The sequence below is a fragment of the Mustela nivalis genome (genome assembly GCF_964662115.1).
Source record: "Mustela nivalis genome assembly, chromosome: 6".
NCBI classification, from domain to species: Eukaryota; Metazoa; Chordata; class Mammalia; order Carnivora; family Mustelidae; genus Mustela; species Mustela nivalis.
Genome location: NC_139025.1, coordinates 102873109 through 102885571, shown reverse-complemented (window position 1 = coordinate 102885571; position 12463 = coordinate 102873109). Strand labels below are relative to the sequence as shown.

Sequence of the window (12463 nt, the reverse complement as noted above, 5' to 3'; positions counted from 1 at the left end):
GTTAAAAGACAATAACTTTTATGGGCAAATGAGTTCTTAACAGGAAAATGAATTTAGATTAGAATTTTACCCCCTCAACTATTCATGAGCTATTCAATTCACAAACTACTTCATTGTGAGTATATTTTCAAAGAATATTTTTCCTATCTACCCTCTCTCAGAAGCTACTAACAGAGGTTAAAAAAAAAAAAAAAAAAACCAACAAACCAGCAGACACCACCTTAACCAAGTGATCACAGTCAAAACCTCCAGTTACAAGACACGCCAATACCATGAACCCCATGGTGTACGGAGGACACATCATCATCTCTGTGGCACTCTTGCCAAAAATGCATAACCTCAATCCAATCATAAGAAAACAACAGAGATATTCAGTAAAATAACTGACCATGACTTAGAAATTGTCTAGGTCATCAAAGACAAGGAAAAAAATGAGAAATTGTGACACAGTGTAGGAGACTGGGGAGAAACAACAATTAACTGTAATACAGGATCCTGAATAGGATTCCTCAAAAGAACAAAGACATTACTGGAAAACTGATCAAATTTCTAAGAAGCTGTTTAGTGTAATGAATAGTATTAAGTTAATGTTAATTTCTTGGTTTTGATAATTGTATTGCAGTTATGTACAACATTAGCATTAGGGGAAGCTGAGTGAGAAAACTATTTTTTATGCAACTTTTCCTTAAGTCTACAAATGATTCAAAATAAAGCATTTAAAAAGAAACAACAACAAAAAAAAGCAACAGTGAGTGTACAAATAGATTAAGTTCCTAGAAGTTTCAGAGATAAGGAACAGAAATAGCTTTGTACATATCCTGAGGATTCATCTCTGAAGGACTCCCCTAAAAGAGTAACTACCAAGGACAGTCAAGGAATAAATAAACAATTTCTAAAGATAATTTTTAAAGTTTGTTTTCTTTATTTTATTCCAGTACTTTCTGGCCTTTTAAAAATACTACACTATCATTCCTGAAAATACCAAAACAACAAAGTTCCCATTCACCACCAGGTTAATATTTCTTCTACGCACATGCCAGGGATATGTCTGTCCAGCTGAAATCAGTCATCTTTTATTGATATGTAATTCACAGGTCATAAAATTCACCTTTTTTTTTTCTAAGTATAAAATTCACTAGTTTAGTATATTCACAGAGTTGTATAACCATCACCCCATTCTAATTTTAGGACATTTTCGTCACCCCAAAAAGAAATTTTGTGTCTATGAGCAGTCACTCTCTTCTCACCCTCCCCTAACCCCTAAAAACCAATTGATTTACTTTCTCTATGGGTCTGCCTACTCTATACATTTCACATACATACAGTCATATAATATATGGCCTTTTGTGACTGGCTTCTTTCATTTACCACAATGCTTACAAGGTTCAGTCATGGTATAGCATGTTATCAGAATCTCCTTTCTTTTTACTCCTGAATAAGATTATCCTGGTACAGACATACCACATTTAGTTCATTCATTCATCACCTGACATTCACCTTTTGGTTGTTATGATTAATATTGCTATGAACATTCCTATACAAGTTTTTGAGTGAAAAATTCTCTCAGGAACAGACCTAGGCGTGGAAATGCTACATTATATGGTAACTTAACATTTAATTATTTAAGGAACTACCTGCTTTTGAAAGCAGCTGTACATTAACATTTACATTAACACCAGCAATATACAAGAGTTCCAATTTCTCCACATCCTCAGTAACACATTCCTATCTTTTGGATTTAGCCTCTAAGTGGGTGTGAAGAGTGTTTCACTAAGACTTTGATTTGCATTTCCCTAATGACTAAGACTGTTGAGATTTTTTTCATGTGCTTACTGGCTATATGCATATTTTCTCTGGAAACATGTCTACTCAAAATTCTTTGCTCATTTTTGAAGGTGAGTTATTAAAAATAAATAAAGTTGGGTTATTTAGCTTTTTATTGTTGAGTTGTAAGATCCTTTATATATTCTGGAAACTAGAATTTTTTTTTTAAGATTTTATTTATTTATTTGAGAGAGAGTGAGCCAGAAAGAGAGCATGAGCAGAGGAAGGGGCAGAGGCAGACGAAGAAGTAGACTCCCCTCTGGGGTGGGGGAATACACGGAACCTAGATTCCAGGACCCCGGAATCATAAACTGAACCGAAAACAGATGCTTAACGCCAACTGAGCCACCCAGTGTCCCCGGAAACTAGAATATTATCAGACATACGATTTACAAATATTCCTCCCATTCTATGTATGAGTTTTATGTTCATTTTCTTGATAAAGCCCCTTGAGGCATAAATGTTTTCCATTTTGATGAAGTCCAATTTATCTCCTCTCTTTTTTGGTTGCCTATGCTGTCAGTGTCAAATCTAAGAAACTATTGCCTAATCCAGGGTCATAAAGATGTGATATATACGTACAACAGAAGATTATTAAGGCTTAGAAAGGAAGGAAATTCTGACACGTAGTACAATATAGATGAACCTTAAGGACATTATGCTAAGTGAAATAAGCCAGTCATAAAAAGACAGTTTCAGGATTCCACTTATATGACATATTCAGAATGTGAAAATCAAAGAGACAGAAAGTAGAATGGTGGCTACCAGAAGCTAAAGAAAGGGGAGAATAAGGAGTTATTGTTTGATGGGTACAGAACTTCAATTTTATAAGATGAAAAGAATTACGAAGATGGGTAGTGGTTGACCATTATGAATGTATTTAATACCACTAAACTATATTTAAAAGTGGTTAAGGTAGGGGCGCCTGGGTGGCTCAGTGGGTTAAGCCGCTGCCTTCGGCACAGGTCATGATCTCAGGGTCCTGGGATTGAGTCCCACATCGGGCTCTCTGCTCAGCGGGAAGCCTGCTTCCCCCTCTCTCTCTCTGCCTGCCTCTCCATCTACTTGTGATCTCTCTCTCTCTCTGTCAAATAAATAAATAAATAAATAAATAAATAAATAAATAAATAAATAAAAGTGGTTAAGGTAGGGGAGCCTGGGTGGCTCAATCAGTTAAGCATCCAGCTCTTAATTTTGGCTCAGGTCATGCTCTTGCAGTTGTAAGATCGAACTCTGCACTAGGCTCCAAGCTGGGAATGGAGCCTATTTGAGATTCCTTCTCTCTCCCTCTTTCCCTTCCTATCTCCTCTCCCCCTCTCTCTCAAAAAAAGAAAAGGTTAAGATAGTAAATTTTATGTTATATGTGTCTTACCATAATAAAATATAAAACTGGATCCCTGTCCTCAGAAATTTATCCTCTGGTGGAAAAGACAGACATGTTTGTGAAGAGACAACTACAATACAATGTGATGTAGTAAGCATACATACAGGAGAAACCTAACCTGGCAGGGGAACAGGGAATGAAAGGCTTCCCAAAGATGACCTTTGTCCTAAAGGATGAGTTAACCAAAAATATTTACTCCCACCAAGAAAAGGAATAAGGGAAAAACAGTCAATTGAAGTCTTCCAATATATGGTTGCATATATGAGCTACAACTTTAAGGAAAGATGTGGCTTGAGATACAGATTCCAAGTCCTATATGCTTACCTCTTGAATTTCATCTGGGACAGTTGAATCCATCAGTCTGAAAAGCAAATTTCGAAGTGGACCTGCCTGTCTCCCAAGAATGCTGGTAGCGACCCCTCCCGCAAGTGCAAGAGCAAGGTGATTTGAAAGCAGCTTTAGGCACAGCTTGAGGAAATTGTGGTGTTCCCTGAAACCAAACAAAGTGCTGTGAATTTCTGGAACATAAAAGAGCATGTGCTATCCAGTCTGGATAACATTTTTTTCTCTTTAAAAATTTTCTCAAATTATGACTAATAGTGATTTTTAAAATGTAATTCATGAAATCATGGGTAACTTTTGCTAAAGGTCATTATGAATAAGTACCTAAGTTTAGCTCTTTAAAGAAGTCTAACATAATTGAGGGGAAAACAGAACAAAAATGTAAGTCAAACTCAAAATGAATAATTAATAAATATTACACACACACACCAATATACATATATATAACATACCTTGATGAAGGGAAAGGGAGTGGGGGAATCTCACTGTTTATTTTATCACAGTATCTCTCAAGAAAAGAACGCAGGTGTGAGAAGGTACTCTCTTCAAGATCTACACAATAAGGTCGGTGCCATGCAACAACTTGTCTAGAAGGAAACATAAGAAAATCATGTAATAGCTTTAACAGAGGAATTTTCACATATGATCAAAAACAAAATTTAAACCATTAAATAAAGATGAAAGATTTCAACAAAATATACAGAAGGCCTTCTTGATTATAAAAGTTAAAACCATTCATTTTATCAACCAAGGAAAACCAAGAATTTGTCATCCCTGGAGTTCTTCAAAAAGAAAACATATAGACACAACCTGCTTTGGAAGGTTGGATATTCACTCACTTAAAGGCAAAGATCTGAGCCGAGCCACAGGATCTACTACAGTCTTCTGGTTCTAAGGGTCTGTAAAATGTATATTTCATATACAGCCTGACTCTGTAGATGAGAAAACTGAAAGCTATTAAAAGAAAAACTCCTGAGACACCTGGTGGCTCAGTCAGTTAAACATATAACTCTTGGTGTTGGCTAGGACATGATCTCATGGGCCACGAGATAGAGCCCCATATCAGGCTCCACACTCAGTGGGAAGTTTGCTTGGGATTCTCTTTCTCTGCCACTCATGTGCACCCACTCTGTCTCAAATAAATAAATACATCTTAAAAAAAAAAAAAAAAGAACAACTCCTAAAAGCATTTGTTAAGACTGTCAAGATGCTGGGAGCCAACTCTCTATATATGAAGTGGGAAGTTGCAAATTTAATATGAAAAGCAAATTATTTATAATCAATTTATTATATTTTTAGCTTTTATTTTGGAAGGTGATTATAAATGTTTTTTATTGGTTAAAATGTCATAAAAAATCTACCTGAATCAAAGGTCTGGAAGGCAAATATAATACATGTCAAGTTTAAATTAGCCCCTATGCATCTGAAAATATCTGAAACACCCTTAAAATTCCTTAAAATTCACACTCCTAATAAAAATCATCTACCTGATTTTCTAAAAACATATGGTTATCTCTTTAGGAAAAAGCTAAATTTCTGCAAAAGTAACTTCCTTTATTTAAAAAGTATAGCCACTAATTATTTTCAAAAAACCAACCAGACAAAGGCCACTGAGGCTAATCAACTGTTTAGTTCTGGGGCGCCTAGGTGGCTCAGTCAGTTAAGCAACAGCCTTTGGTTTAAGTCATGATTCCAGGGTCAGGGCTCAGCAAGGGAGTCAACTTCTCCCTCTCCCTCCCTCCCCACTCATGCTCTCTCTCTCACTTTCTCTCTCAAATAAATAAAATATTAAAAAAATAAAATAAAACCTAGTTCTGAGTTCATTTCAATGTAACTTCCTCTTAATAAGGAGACATTTAATTTTTAAAATCAAATCATAGAGACAGAGAAGGAATTCAAAATATTTAAAGGACACTTAAATCAAGAACATTTCTTAAATACAGGGTATAACTTCTTCCTTATATAATATAACCTCAACATTCAAGTCAGAATGTTGTGTCATGCCTGTGATAGTAAAAAAATCAACAGCATAAATGTTCGGAAGGGCATTTTATGAACAAAGTACTATTACTTTTGTTTTCACTGGTGTTTCTGTTATTAGAATATAAGAATTTTTAAACATGGCATTCTTACCTATCCCTAGGAAGAGCAGTCCATGCTAGACTATGTGATGTTCCAGCAGAGATCTGCTGAATAGCTATGCCATCTAAGCCACTCACTTTCTTTGGTTTAGTAATAGGACCTGTGGAATTTCCTTGGCCACACTGCCCCATTGAGTTATTGCCCCAGGCATACACTTCATTATCTAAAAATAAAATAAAGAAAAGCCAAATTTAAATGTAATACATTTACAGACGGTAAGTTAATATTATTTCTTTTAAAAACAAATGACATTACCATGAGAAAGAGCCAAACAATGACTGTCTCCAATAGAAATGTCAACTATTCTTGTGGCAGCCAGTTCTTCAATAAGCTTGGGTCTCAAAGCAGTAGCTTCTGAAGAACCACAACCTAGACAAGCTCCACAGCCCCAAGCATAAACCTGAAACAAACAGAAATGCACAAAATATCCTGAGGTACTAAGTTGAAGACTTATGTTGTTTAAAAATAAACATCATCTAGGGGTGCCTGGGTAGCATAAATGGTTAAGTGTCCGACTCTTGGTTTGGGCTTAGGTCATGATCTGAGGATCATGAGATGGAGCCCTGCACCAGGTGCCGCACTGAGACTGGAGCCTGCTTGGGGTTCTCTCTTCCCCCTCTCCCTCTGTGCCAATCAATCAATCAATTAATTTAAAAAATCTTTTTTAAAAATATTAAACAAATAAGTAAGAGTGTGGCTTGATATCAAATAACGTTCTGGGCGCCTGTGTGGCTCCATCAATTAAGCCGTCCACCTTCAGCTCAGGTCATGATCCCAGGGTCCTGGGATCAAACCCCGCACTGGGCTCCCTGCTCAGCAGGTAATCTGCGTCTCCCTCTTCCCCTCCCGCTGCTTGTACTCTCCCTCAGCCTCTCTCAAATAAATAAAATCTTGAAAAAACCAAATAATAACTTCCTGTTGCTAAAATTAATATTTACTGTTTTGATTGTTAAAGATTTTAGAGTTATTTATTTTGCTGTTTTTAAATGTTTACTATACAGGTAGACAAGCAGCTGAGCTGCAAAGAAAAACAATCACAGAAAAAATAGAAGGATCTTAGAAGGCTTTTAGCAGCTTAGAAATACTGTTGCTATTTTACAACTTCTCCTTCATATGTTTCCTACTCTGTGGGTCTCAACAATATTTCTTGGTTTATTAGACCAAGGTGTGTACATATAAAATGAATTATGTAAGTCACAAAACTGCTGTTTATGATTCAGTTAAAAATCACATCATCTCATTGTTATAATAATTTCAATGATCACTTACAAAGAGGGCCATGTGAAGCGGTAGTCAACATAGCTCTCTGAACATCTTCATTTTTGGCTAATTAATACTACAACAACCAACGACTGATTTAAGAAGCTTAGGGGAAAGGGGAGTTGAAGAGGAAGATAAAAGGGTGAATGACTGTCAGTTGGGCAGCCCAAAATCAAAACAATTAGCAAACTGAGTGACTTTTTTTCCCCTGTTGGTGGGTTCTGGTAATATCATATAGACTCTTACCCTTATGCTACTGGGTTCAGGAATTTTTTTGTCTTGTAATTCTTTCACTAAAGACTACTGAGAGAATAAGCCTCGAAAGAAAGAAAGAAAGAACGAAAGAAAGGAAGAACGAAAGAAGAAAGAAAGGAAGGAAGAAAGAAAGGAAGGCAGGCAAATACTTGTACTAGTTGCTAGAGAACTACTTAAGAATAGAAAGAAAATTCCAGTACACTAAAGGTATACGTAAGGAGGGATTAACAACTAAAGACAAGTAAGGTGAAAAAATACATAAAGTAATTCAAAATCTCCTAAATCACTCATCAAGTACAATACAGTACTGTCACTCAATAAGACCCCGATTGCTAGAGTTTGCTCTTCCAGTATTCCTCTGGTTGAACAGCAGATGAAGAAATACTTGGCTTGTATTTAGGGACCTTGTTGTATAAAATACAAATACTGTATTTTTCAACATAAGAATTACACTTAATATGATGGGAAGTCAGCAGAGAAGTGGCCTGAGAGGACTGAGGGAAAAACAGATGTTGATCATCTCATGCTCAGCAAATTTAATGGTAAACAGAACTACCCCTGTCATTTAAACGTATTTCTCCCTCACTTTATTTTTTCCTAAGTATGTATATTTAATTTCATGTAACTTAGCATACTCATGATACAACTATTCTACATAGCAATTAACTCACAATTTCCTTTGAAATTCAATATAATAAATGTATTACCATCATTAGCAACTAACAGTTCAACAGTATTTGGTAATTTATAGAAACTTTCAATTCATGTAATTACCTTGCATGATCATTTGTAAGCAAAGCATAAATCATTACCCCTCTCATACAAAAGAACCACATGATGATCAAGGGAGGTCTGCGATTTGCCTACTGGCTATACATTAAACAAGTGAGCATCTTCTGGCTTTGTCATACATCCTTACCACAAAACCCATAGTGAAAAAGACGTAAAAAAGAAGTTCCAGGTCTTAAGGCAGTATCCAGCACTGTAACAAATGACTAATGTAATGAAATATAGGGTAATGAATAGTTTGAGTTTGATATTTTAGGACGTAAGGCATTCTAGTCTCTCCAAAATAATTACACTATATGCTAATTTCAGCTTTGCTGTTCATCAGCCTTGTGAATTAGTCAGAAAACATTTTTATACCACTACCTGGTACGAAATAGTTTCCTATATGTGAGAAAATGAGTGGTCAGCTCATTTTTTCACTGTGGATGCTGATGGACTTAAGAAGAAAATTATTATCAGTCTATCACCATACCTAGATCCTCTCCATCACCAACAAAAAAACAGAGAGAAATCAAAGTATGCAAACAAAGTTCAGAAGTTTATAAAGAGATTAAAGTTCTGACTATCCTATGCCTGACTAACCCTTTCTTAGAAACACCTATCCCTCTCACATCATTTTTCCATATGGAAATTTCTCCTTACCCTCTTTTTTGATCACCTTTTGCCTTCTTAGTTCCTATCACTGGTTTCAACAAGATCTATTCACACTTTTTCCCACTATCCATAATTTTTAGGAAAGAATTTAAGGGGTGCTGAGTGCTAAAAAGGTTTTATAAAACCTCTTAATACAAAGAATGGGGCTGAGGACAGATTTATCTGGGTCAGAGGCCAGGTGAGAAAATCTGGTTCCTTTGCAAATACTCTACCTCTTCAAACAGAAGAAAATATTTCATTTCAGTAGATTGCCTTTAAAATGTTACCTTTTTTAAGGGAAGCCTGGGCAGTGAATTCGGTTAAGCATCTGACTCTTGGTTTCAGCTCAGGTCATCATCTCAGGGTCCTGAGATGGAGCACCACATGGGCCTCCACATTCAGCATGGAGTCTGCTTAAGACTGTCTGTCTTTCTGTCTTTATTTCGCCCCCAACTCTCTCTCTCTCTCTCAAATAAATAAATCTTAACAAGAAAAATGCATTTTTTAACTTTAAAGTTTAATTATGATTATTACTTTTTAGTCACCTACTCCTCTGAAATAATTTAATCCTTTTATGCTCATCCCTTATTCCTACCTGCCCTGTTGATGTTAAAGCAAGCGAAGACTGGCTCCCAGCACAAACTTTGCGAATGAACATTCCTTGTAAAGCTTCAACAACTTTAGGTTTATACACTCTGTTAGTATCTCCATGGCCAAGCTTGCCTACCAAAAAAAGCACATTCAAGTTAAACAGTTTACTTGTTTTAAAGAACCTCTATGCTTTACCTAAGTATTCACATTGATAAATATCACTCATCTTTCCATCACCAAACTGATGTGCAAAACTCCGTTTCTGACAGTAAGGAGGTGAACAAATGAATGTTTTTGTTATAAAAAAGAAACAGAAACAACCCACAGGCTACTCAATCTTAATTTCAAGCAATTAAAACCACTTTAAGGGAAATATGGAAAACTGTTCTTCTTTCTCTACTTTTAACGGTCATATTTCCAACTTCAAGTTTGCTGATATAATAAATAGGTTGTAATACAAGGAGTTTATATGTATCTAATTATTTTTTAATTTTTTAACAGAGCCAATAGTTACTAAAATAGAAAACTCAACAAATCACTAAAGAAAAAAAACAAATGGCCAACAACATATAAACTCAACTTCACTAAGAATCAAGGAAATATTAAATGATACCATTTTCACTATTGAAATTATTTTTAAGTATTCTTAATTTTAAGATTTAATGCTAAGTGTTTGTTATTGAAAGACACAGGAAAATAAACAATCTCACAATGCTGGTAGTTGTGAATAAATGAACAAAGATTTAGTCATTCATTGTGTAATTTTTGATACAGAAAAATATTTGGAAACTATCTAGGTACTCAATAGTAAACTGATTTTTTTTTTAAGTTGTTTTACGATCACATAAAGGGATACACTGAGCTACTTTAAAAAATTTAGAGCCATAGGAAGATATTTTTTTAAAAACTGTCAGACAAAAACCACCAGATTATAAAAAATCTAAGACACATGTCTGCTTTAGTTTTCAAAAAAGGCATCTATGTGGAAATATATGTACATGTTTTATAAATATATATATATTTAGAGGTCTATCTATGTAAGTTAACAATGGCTATAGCAACATTTGTTGAAACAGTTCATTTAAATTTCTAAAATTTCTACTCATTGTTAGAGTTTTCCTATAATAAGATATTTAACAGAAAAGTACATCTTTTTAAATCTCAAGAAAACAAGCCCAACACTATCAATAAATAATTTTTTACATACCATTGTCTCCTCCTCCAAAAGACCATACAGTTCTCCCATCTTTAGACAAAGCAATAGTATGTGAACTGCCACAAGAAACCTCTCCGACATTGCTAATGTCTTTTACTAATGTTGGAATGTTACGGCTGTTACTATCTCCATGACCTTGGATAAAACACACACAACAAAGAAAAATGTTGTTAATGCTTTTTCTTTAGGCCACTACATCATAGGCAGAATAATCATTTTAAGTTAATGACAGAAATGAGGTATTTCTAAAGTGCAATTTGAAAGAATCTAGACTACTCTCAAACTAAGACCCCAGTCCCTTCAGTGAATCATTAGCATATTCTATACATGCTCTTCTCCCAGCACTTGTCTAATGCTACCTAGTATCATGCTCGTGTCAACTTGTTTTCACACACATTTTAGGATCATAATGGTATCTTTCTTGTCCCTGAAATCCTTAAGTGTCTGCTCATAATAGGTACTCAGGAGTGCTAGATTTAATTACAGCTTAAATTTCAGCACTACAATCCAGGTATTCGCTGTATAAAACTGTATTCCTCTGGGCTAAAACTAACAAAATAAATAACAGGGGTTTTTGCCTATTAAATCTAGCCTCACTGCTTCTCAGTAACCATCATTTCTATTTTTCTCTGAAAGCAACTTCAATTTTAAAAAAGCTTACCTAATCTTCCAAAGTCTCCTTCACCCCATGTGTATAATTCACCATCCTCTGTGACAGCAGCACTATGTCTGTACCCAGCAGACACACAAACAACTACCTGCATTGCACACAAAACACACCCAAGATGAAGAACAGCATATGCTAAAACATGTAGTTCACATTTGATCTTACACAAAGAGACTGCAGAGACACTGATATTCGCAACTTATCCAGAAGTTACCACATACAGCCGTAGAGGATGTGCCCAGGATAGGTGCCTGGGGTCATGAAAATGCTGAAATACAGCCTCTGCTCTGTTTGCCAAGCCATGAAACCTAGCTTCCACCCAGAGAAGATAACTTTCCTAGTTCACGCAAAGGCACTCCGAAGGTTAGCAGGAGCCCTGAAAGCATCAATCTAATCACTTGTAAGAATACTATATCACAAATCAAGGCTTTACTCAAAGAGTTGGCAGGGCTAAATAAACACTCATGGAACAACAAAAAATTTTTAAATATAATGTTAACATAAAACCTATAATCCTGGCTAATCAAGAAAAACTCATTATGTAATAGGGGGTGACTCTCAAAAACATAGTTACTATTAACCAATGCAGGAAGATCTAAGCAGTATATAAGCTCACATTAATTAAACTCTTAGCAATATCTCTTTACCACTCAATTAGCTATACAGTTGATGAGTTCAATCAGGGGATTAACAGTATACAGCAACATAACTGGGAGATGACTCATAGCTTTTACCACTGATTAATGATTTAACAGAAAAAAAAAAAAAACAAACTATACTAATTACTCTGCCTCTTTTCAATCTCCAAAAATTAAAACTCACTTGAGAAAATTCAAAATTTAGATTCAATAAAAAATACTGAGCACCATGTGGCACCTGGGTGGCTCAGTCAGTTAAGTGTCTGCCTTTAGCTCAGGTCATGATCTCAGGGTCCTGGGATCAAGCCCCGTATCAGGCTCCCTGCTCAGACAGAGGAGTCTGCTTCTCTACCTACCCCTCTCCCCCCATTCATGCATCATCTCTCTCTCTCTCTCTCTCAAATAAATCTTTAAAAAAAAAAAAAAAACCCTGTATACCTAATACATTCTAGATAATATGCTAAAAACTACTAAAATTTTTATCTAAAAGTTATTAGTTTACTTTTTGGAACCTTTTTCCTTTATGATATTCATACTAAGTTATATTTAATTAGCAAAGTTCCCATTTAAAAAAAATTGGAAATTAAAAGGAATATAATGTTTAAAGAATTGGAATAAAGAGAGAAGGTGCTTAAAGTAGTAGTAGTATTTTCCTGAAAATTTCCTTAAAGCCCCACATTCAGCATCTTATCAAGTATCCCATAATGTTGTCAGGTGAAACA

At 35.3% G+C, this 12463-nt stretch overlaps 1 protein-coding gene across 30 annotated transcripts in view; it reads right to left on the bottom strand.

The window, feature by feature from the left end:
- HERC1 (HECT and RLD domain containing E3 ubiquitin protein ligase family member 1) overlaps positions 1-12463 on the bottom strand; it is a 185803-nt gene that overhangs the window by 117510 nt on the left and 55830 nt on the right. For all 30 annotated transcript variants that reach the window (XM_082737138.1, XM_082737154.1, XM_082737144.1 and 27 more), the window contains 7 exons: positions 11098-11194; positions 10428-10571; positions 9225-9352; positions 5948-6092; positions 5684-5855; positions 4003-4137; positions 3533-3698 (listed from right to left, as the gene is read on the bottom strand). In XM_082737138.1, the coding sequence (XP_082593264.1) occupies positions 3533-3698; positions 4003-4137; positions 5684-5855; positions 5948-6092; positions 9225-9352; positions 10428-10571; positions 11098-11194 (987 nt within the window). The remainder of the gene's footprint in view (positions 1-3532; positions 3699-4002; positions 4138-5683; positions 5856-5947; positions 6093-9224; positions 9353-10427; positions 10572-11097; positions 11195-12463) is intronic.